The sequence below is a fragment of the Asparagus officinalis genome, chromosome 8, assembly GCF_001876935.1.
Source record: "Asparagus officinalis chromosome 8, Aspof.V1, whole genome shotgun sequence".
NCBI lineage: Eukaryota > Viridiplantae > Streptophyta > Magnoliopsida > Asparagales > Asparagaceae > Asparagus > Asparagus officinalis.
This window is the reverse complement of record NC_033801.1, coordinates 13,933,573-13,951,629: the sequence shown is the minus strand read 5'-3', so window position 1 is coordinate 13,951,629 and position 18,057 is coordinate 13,933,573. Positions and strand designations below refer to the sequence as shown.

Below are 18,057 nucleotides of genomic sequence, written 5' to 3'. Positions count from 1 at the left end.
TTACCTTTTTTACTTCCAATTTTAAGTTCACTCCTCAAGGCACCCCCACAAACCATTGAACCATGCGTAGTCCTCCACATAGCAACGCTCACCTCCTCTTTTCCTTCCTCCTCCACCTCTTCACACTTCCAATACTCAATGCTGACGTCGGCACCGCGGCGTATTACGGCCGCCCGTATCTTCGTAAGTCGGTCTCGTGAGTAATTTGTTTCACCGCATCAAAACTCTGAAGTTGTGGTTTTTATACAGCTACGGTTTGTTTCGGGAGCGATTCGAGCCAGTTTCCCGCGAACAACCTGATCGCAGCAGCTGGAGAAGGGCTTTGGGACAACGGCGCGTCCTGCGGGAGACAGTACCTAGTCAGATGCCTAAGCTCGGAGACAGCCGGAGGGTGCTCCGGCAGGGGGCCCATGATCCAAGTCACGGTGGTGGACGAGGCTGATGCCCTCGCTTCGATGCCGTCGGTGAACAGGACGACGCTGGTTCTGTCTCGAACTGCTTTCGGCATGATTGCCGATATATCGGTTGCTATGAAGATCAACATCGAGTTTGCAGAGTAAGATACTGAGATCTCTACACTTGGAACAAAAATTTTTTTTTAGCTAGTTTGTTACTGTAGTGTTGTTATGACTAGCTTCCATGATTCTGGGACACTGTCTGCCTAATTGTGGACACGTACGTGGGTATAAGGTAGGCCACATAAGACTTTGGTCTTTGCAGATATTTTTGAGGAATAACACAGATAGCATGCATGCCCATAATTAGTGACTTGGCTGATAAGGAATTGTAACATCGACGGAGAAATAAAATAAGTTAATGTTTATAGTCTTTTTCTAAATTAATGAGATCATAGTAGGAGAGAGCGGTAAATTTTGGAGGCTTAGTTGTAAAAAAAAAACAAAAAATTGAGAGCTTCTTCTTCTTAGAATAATTAATGGGATCAAACCTACAGACTTCATCGCTAAAAATCAAAAGTTAATTAAGAGCTAATAACGGGCTCCTAATTAGACTATGTTCTCCTAATTAATGCAGGAAGTATGAGATTTGATTGTCATAACAAAGACGTGGAAGTTATGGGGTGTGAATGATTAATTTTCCTTGTTCAATCTCTCCATAGAAATTATAAGTTTATAACGTGTGGAAAGTCCAAAATGATGGCACACACGTATACTCAGAGACCTTGAACACACATAATTCAAGTGGACTGAGTATTTTGGATTATTAGTCGACTCAAGAAAAGGTTACATAATTTCATTGTCTTTTTTTGAGAAAGTGATGATGATCTTGAGATACTATTGTTAATCTCTTTTCACTGTACAGGGTTTGATTGAGGATGGCTTCAAGGGCACAAAAATATTGACACGTGAAGTCGTATTTTCTACCGACGGAGTATCTATCGATGTTTTTGACACCGCGTATTCAATGTTTGAGACTTTGAGTATTATATTTTACCTTGTAAAGAAATAACAAAGTACTATTGGATTTAATCTAATAAATCTATTTGTGGGCACATATGATTAATCAATGTGTATTGCTATCTTTCAGGATAACCCACTAAAATGATCAATTAATTTGGGTTAATTGGGTATTTAAATAAGTCATGGGGTTATATGTGCAGATACCGGGTTGTAATTGTGATTTGTTGAGGGGCCAAATTGCAAATGTACAACATCTATAAATAAGGGGTTATGCTCCCTAATCTAAGGTTACACTCTCTAATTCTCTTCACCCCCATCTAGAGAGAGAAATTCGGATTTAGAGAAACCCTAAGGTTAGAAGATCATTGAAACCCAAATCAAGATTTCTTCTATGGATTCAGGTATAATCTTCCGCACTTTTTTGATTATTGTTAATCTCTTTGAATTAATCATGGCTATATGGTTTTAGATCTCAAGTTTTGGTTTAGATTTAACAAGTGGTATCAGAGCCACCTTGATTAATTCTTAGGGATTTAAGTTTTATTGGGTTTTTTTTTATCTTAAATCTCTGGTTAAAGATTCAGTTTTGTTTTTCGGATGAACAGTAAATTTTTTGTTCGGATGAACAGTAACGAAATTTTTCCGGGTGAACAGTAAAGTTTTTTCCCGGGTGAACAGTAGCGAAAATTTTTCGGATGAACAGTGACTGAAAAAGCATCGGATGAACAATAACTGAAAAATCGTCGGTGAACAGCAATTTTTTGGAATCATTTGCTAGATACCTAGAGAAATACGGTATCGTCCCACAGTACACCATGCCGGGTTCACCTAGCATGAATGGTGTAGCTGAAAGACGAAATAGGACTCTTAAGGATATGGTAAGAAGTATGATTGCTCATTCTTCTTTACCAGAGTCACTCTGGGGAGAAGCACTTAAGACAACAGCTTACATTCTGAATAGAGTACCAAGTAAAGCAGTTGCTAAAACACCTTATGAGCTTTGGACTGGTCGAAAGCCCAGCTTAAAGCATTTACATATTTTGGGATGTCCAGCTGAGGCAAGGTCTTATAGGCCAAATGAAAAGAAGTTGGACTCCAAAACAGTTAGCAGCTACTTTATTGGATACTCTAAACGCTCTAGGGGCTATAAGTTTTATGATCCCACTATAAGGAATATTTTTGAGACGGGAACAGCAACATTCTTTGAGGATGTTGAGTTTGGGGGGAGAAATAAGGTTAGAGACATTAGTTTTGAGGAGGAATTGGCTTCAGATCCAATCCATACAGTTACTTTTAACAATATTCAGGTTCCTATACATGTTGTTGCTCAAGAAGTAAATCCGGAACCTCAAGATGATAATATTGAACAACTCCCTGTTCCAGAAGAACAAACTCAACAAACTCAACAACCAGTGCCATTAAGGAGATCCACGAGAGAAAGGAGAAATGCTATTCCAGATGATTATATTGTATTTCTCCAAGAACATGAGGAAAGTAATGGAATGTTGAAAGATGATTCAATCAACTTCCTTCAGGCCATGAAAAGTTCTAACTCTCAGCAATGGATTGATGCCATGAATGAAGAGTACAAGTCTATGCAAGACAATAAGGTTTGGGAACTTGTCCCATTACCAAAAGGTGCAAAACCAATTGGTTGTAAATGGATTTTTAAGACCAAACAGGATGCAAACGATAATGTGGGGAGGTATAAGGCACGTCTTGTGGCTAAAGGCTATACTCAAAAGGAAGGCATTGGTTATACAAAGACTTTCTCTCCGGTTTCATCGAAAGACTCTTTCAGAATAATCATGGCACTTGTTGCTCATTATGATCTTGAGTTACATCAGATGGATGTTAAGACTGCATTTCTCAATAGAGACATTGATGAGATGATTTATATGGTGCAACCAGAAAACTTTGTGTCAGGAGACCCAAAGAATATGGTCTGCAAATTAAGGAAATCTATCTATGGACTCAAGCAAGCTCCTCGTCAATGGTATCATAAGTTTCAACAAATAATTATCTCGTTCGGTTTTGAGATGAACATTTTTGATGACTGTGTATATCACAAGTTCAGTGGGAGTAAGTATATTTTTCTGGTTCTATATGTCGATGACATCTTGCTTGCCACTAATGATATAGGCATGTTGCACGAAACCAAGAGATTTCTATCAAAGAATTTTGAGATGAAAGATCTTGGGGACGCCTCTTTTATATTAGGGATCCAGATACATCGAGATCGCTCTCGGGGTATTCTTGGATTATCACAAAAGAGCTATATCGATAAGGTACTTAAAAGGTTTGGCATGCAAGATTGCAGACCAGGTGACACCCCTGTTGCTAAAGGAGACAAGTTTAGTCTCAATCAGTGCCCTAAAGGTAACCTTGAAATTCAGGAAATGCAGAAGATTCCTTATGCTTCGGCTGTAGGAAGTCTAATGTATGCTCAGGTATGTACGCATCCGGATATTGCGTACATTGTTGGGATGTTAGGCAGATACTTAAGCAACCCTGGTATGGATCATTGGATAGCAGTCAAAAGGGTTATGAGGTATCTTCAGAAAACAAAAGATTACATGCTCACATACAGAAAATTACAAAAATTAGAGGTCATTAGGTATTCGGATTCTGATTTTGCTGGATATCAAGATAGCAGGAAGTCTACATCAGGCTACATTAGGCTACATTTATATGTTAGCAGGAGGAGCTATATCATAGAAAAGTATCAAACAGATACTAGTAGCTTCCTCCACTATGGCAGCAGAATTTGTAGCTTGCTATGAGGCATCCAATCAGGGAATATGGCTGCGAAATTTTGTCACGGGACTGCGCATTTTGAAAAATGTTGAAAGACCACTAAGGTTATATTGTGACAATAAATCTGCAGTAATGTATTCCAATAACAACAGGAGCTCAACTAAGTCAAAACATATTGACATTAAGTTCCTGGTTGTGAAAGAAAGGGTACAGAGTGGACAGATATCTATAGAGCACATTGGGACAAACTCCATGTTAGCTGATCCTCTTACTAAGGGATTGCCACCTAAGGTCTTTCATGAGCATACTGCTCATATGGGTGTGGTATTATTTGAGGATATTATGTTTTAGTGGGAGTTTGTATTTGTGGTGCTTTATGTTTGGTTGTATTGTCTGATCAGAATAAAGTATTCAGTTAAGACACTCTGTTACATTATGTTTGGTTTTGACCTCACTAAGGAGGATCAGTTGAAAATAGACATGTACTGATCACATTGCATGTAATTTTCATGCTGCACATCCATGATTGATCTATGTCGTTTGATTGTATTGGTATATGTGACCATTGATGGGTCGAGTCACGATAAATGTGACGAAGGCCGCTTTGATCCTATATTGATATAGTCAATGGACGAGATTGTTCGGAAATACCCTTTTCAGTGATAGCAATTTTTTGAGCTCATAAGGTTATACACAATTTAAGGAATCATATGGTGTCCAAGTGAGAGATTGTTGGATTTAATCTAATAAATCTATTTGTGGGCACATATGATTAATCAATGTGTATTGCTATCTTTCAGGATAACCCACTAAAGTGATCAATTAATTTGGGTTAATTGGGTATTTAAATAAGTCATGTGGTTATATGTGCAGATACCAGGTTGTAATTGTGATTTGTTGAGGGGCCAAATTACAAATGTACAACATCTATAAATAAGGGGTTATGGTCCCTAATCTAGGATTACACTCTCTAATTCTCTTCACCCCTATCTAGAGAGAGAAATTCGGATTTAGAGAAACCCTAAGGTTAGAAGATCATTGAAACCCAAATCAAGATTTCTTCTATGGATTCAGGTATAATCTTCCGCACTCTTTTGATTATTGTTAATCTCTTTGAATTAATCATGGCTATATGGTTTTAGATCTCAAGTTTTGGTTTAGATCTAACAAGTACATCACTTCCGTGCACTCATCAATTTGTTTTAATTCCTCATGTTCTACTTTCACTGGTGAGACTGAGCCTGAACGAGAGAATATTTCGTAATAAATCCATAGATGCAAATATATTTTGTTGTTTGATTGTACAATCATCTTCTTTTCTGATATGTCAATATAACTTTATTGTGGAGTGAAGGATCTCATCAGAACTGGATGACATTTTACTTTAGAATTTTGAGTATTCTTTCTTCATTTTCTTATCCATCTTTTGTATTAATTTCTCCTTCTATTATTCCCACCTTTTCATGTATATTTTGTATCTATTTTCTCTAGTTAATATGTTTTCTAGATATGTTGTCCCGATTAATCACAAGAAAAGAATAAAAATAATTTAAAAATGTTTACTAGGCCTCCCAAAGGTCTTTTCTATTTTATTTTTTTGTTTTTCTTCTTACATAACTATCGGAATCTGTATCTGAATGTCCGTGCATGGTTTGATTAGGATATCAGACTATTTGAATTTAGGGAAAATTCTATGAAGGCCCCAAAAGTAATAACTTCATGTGCTACAGCCCCTCTAACTTTTTCCTATGTGTTACAATCATTCTTTAGCAATTATTTCCTGCTAATTAAGCATAAAGAGAGAATAAAAAAATAAATAAATAATCCCAAAATGTCCTTATTTCTTCCATTCTTTTCTCTCTAAATCTAATGGTCATGGCTCCTCATTCCTCCTCTTTTCTAACTCATCTCCTTCCTCCTCTCCCCCCTCTTCCTCCTTTTCTCTCAGGCACCGACATCTCCCTCGCCACCACTGAACTTAGGTGCATACTCCGTCCATATTGTTGATCTGGGGGTATGTAGTACATAGAAAAAACTCAATATGATATGTTTTTTCTCCCACTAATTTTTCCCGCTTTCTCTTTCTTTTCCCTCCAAAAGCAAAACAAGCCCAATTTTAGGCGGCAATGGCAACGGCAATGGCAATAACAATGGTGAAACCCTCGAATTCATCAAAGTTCTCGTCGAAGGTCAAATAACATATCGGTCTCCGATACTAAAGGAGAAGAACGAGGCGGAGGAGATGGTGTTGGAGGAGGAGGAGGAGGAGATCATGTATTAAGTCTAAGGAAATTCATAATTTCTGTTTGAACATCGTGAAAAGATGAAAATTTAAATAAATGTCGGCTAAATATGATTTTTTATGTTAAGTTCAAATCCAATGTGAAACATTAAGTCGAATGAATTGGAAGTGAAGTCCAAGGGCTTGTATACTAAGTCTGTCGAGTTGAATAATATATAAGTGCAAGGGATTGTATGTTAAGTATATTGGGTTGAATAATAAATTCAAGGGATTGTATGTTAAGTCTATTGGGTTAAATAATAAGTCTAATTTGTTAAATATTAAGTGTAATGGATTATATGTTAAGTTCAATTTGATTCATGTTAAGTCCAGTTTGGTTCATGTTAAGTCCAATTTGGTTCATGTTAAGTCTAATTTAAATCATGTTAAGTCTAATTCGGCTCATGTTAAGTCTATTTTGGTTCATGTTAAGTCCAATTTGGTTCATGTTAAGTCTAATTTAAATCATGTTAAGTCTAATTTAACTTGTTTTAAGTCTAATTTAAATCATATTATGTCTAATTCAACTTATTTCAAGTTTAAAAATAAGTTAAATTATACTTAACATGAATCATGTTAAGTCTAATTCAACTTGTTTTAAGTCTAATTTTATATTAAGTCCAATTTGATTTATGTTAAGTTCAATTTGGTTCATGTTAAGTCTAATTTGGTTTATTTTAAGTCTAATTTAATTCCTTTTAAGTCTAATTCAACTTGTTTCAAGTCTAATTAAATTATACTTAACATGAAATTAGACTTAAAACAAGTTGAATTAGACTTATCATGATTTAAATTAGACTTAAAAGGAATTTAACATGATTGAAATTAGACTTAAAAAAGTTAAATTAGGCTTAACATGATTCAAATTTAATTCAACATGAAATTAGACGTAAAATAAGTTAAAATAGCCTTAACATGAATTAAATTAAACTTAACATGAACTAAATTAGACTTGATATGAAATTAGACTTAAAACAAGTTGAATTAGACTTTACATAATTTAAATTGGACTTAACATGAACCGAATTGGACTTAATATGAACCAAAACGGACTTAACATGAAATTAGACTTAAAATAAGTTAAAATAGACTTAACATATGATTCATGTTAAGCCTAATTCAACTTATTTTTAGACTTAAAATAAGTTGAATTAGACATAACATGATTTAAATTAGACTTAACATGAATTAAATTAGACTTAACATGAATCGAACTGAATTTAACATGAATTAAATTGGACTTAACATGAATCAAATTGGACTTAATATGAAATTAGACTTAAATCAATTTGATTTAGACTTAACATGATTCATGTTAAGTCTAATTCAACTTGTTTTTAGACTTAAAACAAGTTGAATTAGACATAACATGGTTTAAATTATACTTAAAAGGAATTAAATTAGACTTAACATGATTTAAATTGGACAACATAAAATTAGTCTTAAAACAAGTTAAATTAGACTTAACATGATTTAAATTGGACTTAACATGAACCGGATTGAACTTAATATAAACCAAATTGGACTTAACATGAACCAAATTTGATTTAACATGAGCCGAATTGAACTTAACATGAACCAAACTGGACTTAACACGAATCAAATTGGACTTAACATATAATTCATTACACTTAATATTTAACAAATTAGACTTATTATTCAACCCAATAGACTTAACATATAATCCCTTGGACTTATTATTCAACCCAATAGACTTACGCCTCGTTTGGTACGCGGGAATGAGGAGGAATGGAATGCAATTCCCACTTCCCATTCCCTCATACCAAACACACCTATATTTTAGATGTTGGAATGACCATTCCCTAGGAATGATCATTCCCACTATTTGTGGGAATGAGCATTCCAAGTGAGAAGATAAGGAATGATCATTCCCATTCAAGTGAGAATCAAAAACTAGTTAGGTATTTTTCAATTATATCCATATTAATAATAAAGAATGTTTGGGTGAGGCGCTATGCAAGTGGGCAATTTTAGATTGACAATTTAGGCTAGTATATCATTTTGCTATTTCGAAACTTATTATTTTAGTTGGTATTGTTTTATGGATTTTTGCTATTATGAATTGAGTGATTTTGATACTTTATCAAATAAGTTAATTTATATATCTAGAACTGTGGATTGTGGATATCATTCTTTTTTTTTTGGACCTATGAAAGATACGATAATCTTTTTTTTATTTTTCTTTAATTTTTAAGACTAAGAAATAGCGAGTATTGTTTAAAAAATATAAACGAAACATACACCTGATGGATAACACGAGCATTAGTATAACACATACCTAGATTAATATAACATATGCGTATATAAAATTATTTAGTTATTATCATTAATGTTTATTTTTTATCTTATTAAAAATCTATGTTGTTGTAAGGGCATTATTAGAAAATGAGATTTCATTCTCACTTGTGTACTAGTGATACCAAACATGGGAATGGGAATGAGATTTCCATTCTAGCTTCATTCTACGAATGCACCCAAACAAGAGAATGAGAATGACCATTCCATTTCCCACATGCAATCCATTCCATTCCTTCTTCCATTCCATTCCCAAGTTTGTCCATTTCCGCGTACCAAACGAGGCGTTCGTATACAAGCCATTGGACTTCACTTCCAAGTCATTAGACTTAATGTTTCACCTTGGATTTGAACTTAACATAAAAAATCATCAAAAAAATCATATTTATCCGGCATTTCTTTAAATTTTTTATTTTTCCACGATGTTCAAAATTACGAATTTCATTAGACTTAACACACGAGCTCGTCGTTGTCCTCCTCCAACACCGTCTCATCCGCCTTGTTCTTTGCCTTCAGTGTCGGAGATTGGTATGTTGTTTGACGGATCCTCTGATGAGAACTTCGACAAATTCGAGGGTTTTGTCATTGCCATTGTCATTGCCGACAAAGTTTGGGCTTATTTTGCTTTTTGGGGGAAAAGAAAGAGAGAGCGAGGAAAGTTAGTGGGAGAAAAAAACGAATCATATTGAGTTTTTCTCTATGTAATATATACCGATCAACAATATGGTCGGAGCGCGCACCTAAGTTCGCTGGTGGCGAAGGGGATGTCGGTGTCTGAGAGAAAAAGGAGGAAGAGGGGAAGAGGAGGAAGGAGATGTGTTAGAAAAGAGGAGGAATAAGGTGTCATGTCCATTAGATTTAGAGAGAAAAGAATGGAAGAGATAATGACATTTTGGGATTTTTTTTATTTTTTATTCTCTTTCAATGCTTAGTTGGCAGAAAATAAGTACTAAAAAAGGGTTGCAGTACATGAGAAAAAGTTAGAGGAGCTGCAGCACATGAAGTTATTACTTTTGGGCTTTGACACAATCTTCCCTTGAATTTATTCAAATACAATTTATATAGCCGCAATGAGTCTTAATGGAATACTAAGTCAATAACAACAAAATATGATTTATAGTTTAAAAAACTAAAGACTACTTTGTGAAATTTCTTGAGAAATTTCTTGTGAATAAATAAAGCAATGAAAGGTCCCATTAGAATTTCTTTTAATCCATCTTTACGTTCATAAGTCTTATTCATTTAACTTTTTTTTTGGGTATTGTTATGGATAACGTCATATGAAAAATGATGACTGGAACGTTGAGAAATACATGAAGAATTCACGTGATTTTAAATGTCAAGTAGGATTATCACGCAGAATTCAAAATAAAAACCTAGATAATTTGTAGGATAAATTTTTACGATGTTAGTCAATTAAAATGGGTACAATATGAATTTTTAAGGTGTTAATCAATTAGAACTGTATTAACATTAGAACTTGAGTAATTGTAAAAAGTTATCCCGCCTTTAACCTATGTATACACAAGAGTAAGAATTAATCTAGTCTCAATTTATCTCAACTAGGTCGTAGAAACTAAATTGTATCTCTATTTTATTTTACTTTTTCATATTTTCTTCCTTATCTCCAACCCCTTTTTCTCTGATGATGGTTATCATTATCAGATCACCCCATTAGAATGATTACTACTACTCTTTATTTTTATATGTTATTTTGTGTTTTACCAAATATTAAAAATTATATAATTAATTTAAATTAAGTAATCAAAGATCCATTATTCATTACAGAGTAACTGAGATTGAATAAGGAAGAGAGAACATGGGAGAGAAAAAGGGAGGAAATTTTGGAAATTTGTAAATTATTCTAGACTTGTACTATAATAGTGTAATTATTAATTAATAATAGTAAGATTAAAAAAATGGTTATTGTTAAGCCTTTTATTATGAAGTCTCATTTTTTAGGTCCCCATTGGGATTGAATCCAAGCCCAAAGTCCTTTAACAATGAAATAATTAGGAATTATAAATAACACAGAATAAGACCGAGTTTATTCCCTTCTGAAGACAATCTCATAATTAAACTTGGCGGAAAAATTAAACTAAAAAGCTTGTGGATTAAGCGAAGGAATATTTCTTTATCCAATTTTTTAAATTCCAATCAAAGTCTTACTCTTGACCTTCCCTCTTTCTTTAAAACCCTACGCATGTTCTCTAGGGTTTCCTCACTCCATCGCCAAATTCTTCTCAATGAAGGGGAAAACGAAGGAGTACGATTCGTATTCGACTTCGTTGCTCAGCGAGGACAGCGATTCTTGCGACAATCCTGAGTTCTCGAGTTCGAAATGTAGTAGAAATTGGGATAAAGATAGGGATTTTGAGAGGTGCGATGGGTACAGCTCACCGCCGAATATCTCGGCGACAGCGAATGGGTCGGTTGAGATCAAGAATCAAGAGCAGGTGGTGGTGGATGGAGAGAAGCACGCCGATTCGGCTGCAATCTGCAGGATTTGCTTCGAACACGACGGTGATCCTGGAAAACTTTTATTTAACCTTCAAAGTTTTGAGCTTTTTCCTTACTTGGGGTTTGCTGATTACAGCTTATATGTCAATTATCTAAAACATCAGCAGGAAAGGGACTATAAGTTAGGGAGCGTTTGGCGTTTTTTGATTGTTTTCTGTTTTTTTTCAACATAAAACAAAGAAACGGTTTGGGCAACCGGGACTTTATTTTGACTTATCTCGCCCCGCCGCTGCCACCCGCCGCCGCTGCCGGCTGCCGGCGCGCCCTTGGGCCGCCACCACCTCTGTGGCCACATGCTCGCCCCGTCGTCCGGCTTCGCGCTGCCCGCTCGCTTGGTCGTCGTTGGCTGGCCCGTCGTCGCTTGCCACCGGCCGCGGGCTCCCTGGGCCTACTGCCGCCCGCCCGTAAGCTGGCGCCAGCCACCCTTCCACCCGCCGCCACCGCCGGCCGGCCGCCCGGTCGATCGGGCCACCCGCCGCCGCGCATCCGCACTGCTACCTACCGGCCACTCGGCACCCGTCGGGGGCCACCCCGGCCGCCCCGGTCGGCCGCCACCCCGCCGGCTCGCCGCCATCCTGCCCGTTCGTTACTGACACCGGCCACCCGCCGTCGCGGCCGCCACCGCCCACCGCGTTTTGCCCCGCCGGCTGCCGTCCTGTCGGCCGGCCACCCCGTACCAGACGCCTCCGCCGTCCGTCCACTACCGCTATATAAATGGTCAAACTAGGTTGACTAAAATGGTGTTTTCAAAACACATTTGAAAAAAAAACACCATGGCATGATGTTTTTTACAAAAACACAATAAAAAAACACATTGATTATCAAACACACCTTAGTAAAACTCTGTCGTTTTTTGTGCAACAGCTAGTGATAACATCAGGTGTTTCATTAAGATGAGTTTCATGGAACAATCCAATGTTATGTACCCAATAGATACTAGTACATGGGGCCTTGGGGGGGTACATCCACTTGTGGGCACACAACAAAGCAAATCGACAAAATCGATAGGAACTAACGAAAACTTGGGCAGGTTCAATCCTGGTCCCATTCTACTTTAAAACAGTTTAGAGTTGAATCAAAGGTGGTGGCCCATTACTTAACTGATTTTATGGTCTCTTTTTGGCCTAAGAATAACTAGGCACAGCTGCTCTAGTTTTTGCCAATAAAAAACTTATTCAAAACTAGATTAGGTTCAATCCTAGCCCAGCTTTAAGAATTTGCCAAACACACCTAAAGAATCTAGCTTCTATGATAAGAATGAGCATTATCATTTATCAATATTGTAAAAACTTAGGCAGTCATTGGACTCAGCGCGAGTATATTGATATGATATCCTCCTGTACCGCTTTTGAACCGTGTATCATTATATATTGGAATTGGTTGCCTTAGTCTTACATAATTAGTTATTACTTATCTTTTACTATACATTCTCAATATTATTTTCTTTAAAAGGGTGCTTGTGATATATGATTGTCGTGTAACTTTTGTTCATGTGCAGGGGATCAGTTAATAGCACCATGTGCGTGCAAAGGTACCAGCCAGTTTGTTCATCGTTCATGCTTAGATAATTGGCGTTCTGTCAAGGTAACTTTTTCGAACTATTGGGTGTTACGTTTCTTTTATTTTGCAGGATATATTTTTATTTGCATAAGTCTGTGAACAAGTAGGAAAAAAGAAGTTTTAATTTAGAATGAATCAATCAATATTTTCCATTCATTTTGTAGTTTTGGTCTGATGAAACCTTATTTCGTAACTTTGCTCTAAACCAAGCATAGACAACCATGTTTTGTCTTGAAACATTATTATGGATATTTTACTTCTTCGTCTTACGGAGCTTTCATGAGGACATGGATATGGACATATTACTTCATTAATATATGTGCCAATATTAACTTTGATTAACTTTTACTTAAATTAGTTCCCATCCACGTATTTGATCTGTACTTTTTCTGTCAACATTGCATTTCATGCGTTAGAATCTCTTTGCACATACATAATTTGTCATAACATAGTGCAATGGTTGTGAACATGAAACGTTGTATTCAGTGTTTATAATCTTTGTGTTATTATTTATAACAGGAAGGATATGCTTTTTCCCATTGCATGACATGCAAGGCACAATACCATCTTCACATTAATTTCTTGGAAGGTTCCTGTTGGCGTACCGCAAAATTTCGCATGTTTGTTGCAAGAGATATCATTATTGTATTTTTGGCAGTACAAATGGTAAGGAAATGGATATTGATTTCCTTCTTGTATGCAAGTCCATTTGATTGGTTGCTACAAAATTACCACTAGGTTTAGTTTGCAGGCATCACTTTCTATCAGATGAGCTTCTTTATTGATTGGAGAGATTTACAAAAGGTTCTTCAAGTTGTACTTTAAAATCTAATTAATTTGTATTCCTTTAATATATATAATTAATTTTTATTCTATTTGGTGTAATTTGAATGAATGCCTGTCCTTTGTCCCAAATTTTGATTCTCTTATGTATTTGTTTACGGTGCTTCATCCTAATTTCTTCAACTAAGGGCTAATTGCTTCAACTTTATATTTGTGCAATTCCTGTTTTCAACTTATGTGAGTTCACAAGCGAATCAAAATAAAGCCAACTTTCCATGGAAACAAGGTTCGAATTAACTGAACTATTGTAGGAATTTCTGTCCCTGAAAAGATTCCTACATATGCTTTAACCACGTGAATTCACCCCAAAATTCAGGTGACAGTGAAAACTCTTCAAATACAATGATATCCGACAGTAATCTGTGACATTCAAATTCATTAAAAGGAAAACAATAGAAAACAATATCAAGTCAAATTTAGAACTAAAAGCATCCAAAATTTTCCAAAAATGTTTACAGTGTTTGTATTTTCTAATCAGTTGAACGGTGTAAGATTTTGGTGATCATAGTTTTTCTTCTATTTATTCATCCATAGTTACTTGTCTTGGTTTTCTCCTAAAGTTCATTCATGTCTTTCAGATCATCTCCATGCTTGGCGGTCTCACATACTTGTGTGACATGCATGGGAAGTTAATAAAGCTTATTGATCATGGTTGGGGTCACCCAGTATTCTTCTACTACTGCTGTGGTGAGTATGATGACCTCTTAGGTTCTTACCTATTTGTCCTCAGAAATACATTGCTTAACTTGCATCTATGTTGTTTCTACTGAAGTTTATTTGACTTCCTTGCAAAACCTGAGATTTACAGTTTATCTTCTACAAGGTTACATTCTGTATTGGTAGATCTTAGCTTTTTAAATCTCCTAACGATATATGTTCTTTTTGACACGGACGGAAATGGTGAAGGAGCAATTTTAACCCTTGCACTGCTGGGAATTGTCGGCTTAATTGCACAATGCTCACCACGTCGTGAGACCGGTTCTTATAATTCAAGTCCTTCCGGTTCAGGAGAGACACCTGTTTACTGCCTCAACGGTCCAATGTTCGTTGATTGCTCAAGCTCTGGTTCTGACTCTGATGGGGACTTTTGTGCTGTGATGCTCATTATTGTTGTCATTGTCGTCATCATTTTTGCAGCCATTGGAATCTTCTATGGTATCTTCGCGGGATCCATTGTTCTCCAAAGGATTTGGCAGAGGCACTATCATATTCTAACGAAGAAAGCGCTTACAAAGGTAGAGATTATAAACACTTCATCTAGCTATTTTGCTTTTCTAAATTGATTTGATGATTGCAACTTTCTGATCAGGAATATGTGGTAGAGGACCTGCATGGTAATTACGCACCCCCGAAGCTTGATGAAGAACACGCTAAACGTTTGAGAATGCTCAACCTTTTGTAAAGTTTATTACAGGAAACGACAGAAAAAATTAATTACGGAATTTTTACATGTACTATTTTAGTGCGTCCTTGGTTTGCAGTCACTCATTAGAAAAGCAAGAACGTGCCTAATCCAAAGCTGTAATATAAATATATGATGGTAAATTGACGTTCTTGTTGCTTATTATGCATTCAAAAGATCTGACAGTCAAGTGTTCATGAGTTGAATTATGTTAGATTAAGACTTTTCTAACCCAAGATTGATCCAGATTAAGAACCTTCAACTAGTATCCGGAACTGGATCGTATGTTAAAAGAAACAACTTATTTAAAGACGATATGATTCCACAGTAACGAAGAGGATTTCTCGTGAATGAGCACAATGTTTACAATATCGGCAGCCATGAACTTGCAACCATTTTCTGTTTTGAGTATTTGTCTCCTCTTCTTGGTTAAAGAAAAATCCTCAAGACTTGTGATCGATCATCAGGACAAATCCTACTGGAACGTCGAAAATATGTTGCATATAAAATATCACTAATACATCGACTCTAATTACCCACAAATAGAATTTGGATCCTCTCCACTACAAAAAAAATAGTGAAGAGACCACTACTTTTACTCTTAACCGTTAATTATTTAGTAGACGGTTATGATACAATCTAAATTTAACACTTACTATACCCCCATGTATTGCACTCATTTTTAATTTACTAGGAGAAAACGACCGACTAAATAATTAATGATTGTAGATAATTAATTATGGTGATTATGTAGTGATCCCCCCAATACATTTTTGAAAGTGAAGATAACCGTGAATCCCCACAAATATGATATATTTGTAAACTATATAAAGTTTAAGTGACTATTACACACCTGAAATCATCAATCACATGGCACGAAATCGTTTCATATGTATAGAAATTACATGTATATTGAATAAAGGACTAAGATCAACCTTCTACATCTGAATTCTAGCGGACGCACGGACAATTGCACATAGACCACACTTTTGAATTTATTATCCTTGTAGTTTCATTTTAAGCGCATTATCCCTGTATGAGCAAAAGGGAGGGGAGTGAGACGTGGTTGAATGGGTAGTGAGTGTGGTTGAATGGGTAGTGAGTGGAGTCAAGGACACCTCCTCCACCACCACCACCTCCAAAGCCACCAAAGCCGAAGGCAAAGCCGGCAGTGCAATCAGATTTGGCGGATGATGAAAACAAATCAATTACATTGAGGTTGAAGCTTAATTATAACAAGTATGCAGTTAAGTTACGTGTCCATCAACAGAAGGGGAAAAAAAAGGGTGATAGTCAATAGACATGTCTGGTGCCGAGATGAAACGAGCAGATCACTTCCATAGTTTTCTGAGGGACATGTTCTTCTCTGTTTCTTTCTTCATGACCTTAGCTACAGCCATCTCGAAATCCTCTTGGGTCACATGGACTCTTCTCTCCCTGAGTGCAAACATACCTGCCTCTGTGCACACAGCCTACAAGAAATAAAGATGAAATGTTCCGATGTGAATTTGAACACTGACAATAACAAGTAGCCAATAATTGCTCAGCCAAGCATTTACAGGCTTTTACACTTTACTTGAGTTCAGGAAGAGCATATTGGGGTTATCAGTATAAACTACTGCAGTGTTAATGTGCAAAGTGCCCATAATTTCCAACACTTCTAGGAACACTAGGAGAGCAAATAAACCAGATCCGTATAAAACTGCATTAATGGAGGAAAGAAATGTACCTTGAGTTCTGCGCCAGAAGCACCATTCATTTTTTCTGCAATCTTCTTAAGATCAATTCCTCGCATCAAGTTCATTTTCCTCGAGTGAATCTTCAAGATATCAAAACGGGACTGAACAGAAGAGAAACCAGTCAGTATTATCAAGGTGCTTATGTAACAACAGAGTAATATCATACACAGACATTAGATGATATAGAGGCACTCAAGCACATGAAAGCTAATTAAGAACTTCCTGATCCAAATACATACATCTTCATTGGGGTTGGGGAACTCGATTTTTCTGTCAATACGACCTGGCCTGAGAAGGGCTTTATCCAAAATATCAATCCTATTTGTGGCCATCAAAACCTTAAAAGGATAGACATTTTCACATTCAGCTAAATTTCTTTTGAATAAAATCAAACAAATAAAATTAGTAATTAGAAAATAATAATAATAATAATAATAATAATAATAATAATAATAATTTTTAATAGAAACAAAGAAGTATACTTTGATTTTGTTTGATGCTTCAAACCCATCAAGCTGATTCAAAAGCTCGAGCATTGTCCTTTGCACTTCACTGTCACCATTACCAGACCCTGATTCCATTCTAGCAGATCCAATACTATCAATTTCATCCATGAATATGATTGACGGGGCATGCTCCCTGTCATAAACCAAGATAACCACATAAAATGACAAGATAATAGAAATGGTGTTATGTAGAATACCAGCCAAGCATCTATAAGCCCTTGCTAATGGGCTTCTGGCACAACCCAGAACTTGAGGATAACATGTAGGATCCAAGTTAAAATTGCTTGATCAGTTTTAAGTTAGGATGCTCATTACTACAGCTTCAATACTTATTATGAAGTTGAGAAGTTTTTATCTATCGTCATAACAAAACATAAACCAAAAGATTCTCTGGTATTCTACTAGTCATTAGATTATAAGTTCTAAACATGCTTTCATGTGCAGTATAGCTATCATGTATATATCTGTAAAACCCCGAAATTTTAAAATTATTATTGTAAATAATAATAAATGAGTTTTATTATGATCGGTGACCATTCGGGGATGAATGGATCAGATTGGAATCGATTTCAGATCGATTCACAATTTTAGCCTCGGTATCGCGAGTCTGTTAAAATTTGCTGAATTTTTATTTTTAGTAATTTCTCTGTTGATTAGATGGATCTTAGCATTTCGCGGCGGTATTGTGGGTAAAGTTTCATTGCTTTCTGAAAAC

General features: G+C 36.1%; 3 protein-coding genes across 4 annotated transcripts in view; 2 read left to right on the top strand and 1 right to left on the bottom strand.

Annotated features, from left to right (window-relative positions):
* LOC109820690 (EG45-like domain containing protein) lies at positions 1–1,502 on the top strand. Its single transcript, XM_020386880.1, has 3 exons — positions 1–183; positions 250–556; positions 1,321–1,502. The coding sequence occupies exons 1-3, from the start codon at positions 63–65 to the stop codon at positions 1,325–1,327; spliced, it is 435 nt and encodes a 144-aa protein (XP_020242469.1). The 5' UTR covers positions 1–62; the 3' UTR covers positions 1,328–1,502.
* LOC109822783 lies at positions 10,880–15,240 on the top strand. Of its 2 annotated transcripts, XM_020389027.1 has the most exons (7): positions 10,880–11,295; positions 12,791–12,876; positions 13,372–13,518; positions 14,274–14,382; positions 14,602–14,737; positions 14,833–14,930; positions 15,005–15,240. In XM_020389027.1, the coding sequence occupies exons 1-7, from the start codon at positions 11,019–11,021 to the stop codon at positions 15,031–15,033; spliced, it is 882 nt and encodes a 293-aa protein (XP_020244616.1). In that variant the 5' UTR covers positions 10,880–11,018; the 3' UTR covers positions 15,034–15,240. The 2 variants fall into 2 exon arrangements, with proteins under 2 accessions (XP_020244616.1, XP_020244615.1); XM_020389026.1 differs by having other exon boundaries at positions 10,882–11,295; positions 14,602–14,930.
* LOC109820405 (26S protease regulatory subunit 8 homolog A) overlaps positions 16,270–18,057 on the bottom strand; it is a 12,074-nt gene continuing 10,286 nt past the window's right edge. The window contains exons 6-9 of the mRNA XM_020386538.1: positions 17,319–17,475; positions 17,076–17,174; positions 16,827–16,937; positions 16,270–16,569 (exon numbers count right to left, since the gene is read on the bottom strand). Of these exons, the coding sequence (XP_020242127.1) occupies positions 16,429–16,569; positions 16,827–16,937; positions 17,076–17,174; positions 17,319–17,475 (508 nt within the window). The 3' untranslated portion in view covers positions 16,270–16,428. The remainder of the gene's footprint in view (positions 16,570–16,826; positions 16,938–17,075; positions 17,175–17,318; positions 17,476–18,057) is intronic.

What these genes read in the sequence shown, in the direction of transcription:
- LOC109822783 (XM_020389026.1), top strand. Translation starts at nt 11,019, where the DNA reads ATGAAGGGGAAAACGAAGGAGTACGATTCGTATTCGACTTCGTTGCTC. An exon ending in GATTTGCTTCGAACACGACG is followed by an intron (nt 11,296 to 12,790) that starts GTGATCCTGGAA and finishes GTTCATGTGCAG; the next exon opens with GGGATCAGTTAATAGCACCA. An exon ending in ATAATTGGCGTTCTGTCAAG is followed by an intron (nt 12,877 to 13,371) that starts GTAACTTTTTCG and finishes TATTTATAACAG; the next exon opens with GAAGGATATGCTTTTTCCCA.
- LOC109820690 (XM_020386880.1), top strand. Translation starts at nt 63, where the DNA reads ATGCGTAGTCCTCCACATAGCAACGCTCACCTCCTCTTTTCCTTCCTC. An exon ending in TTACGGCCGCCCGTATCTTC is followed by an intron (nt 184 to 249) that starts GTAAGTCGGTCT and finishes GTTTTTATACAG; the next exon opens with CTACGGTTTGTTTCGGGAGC.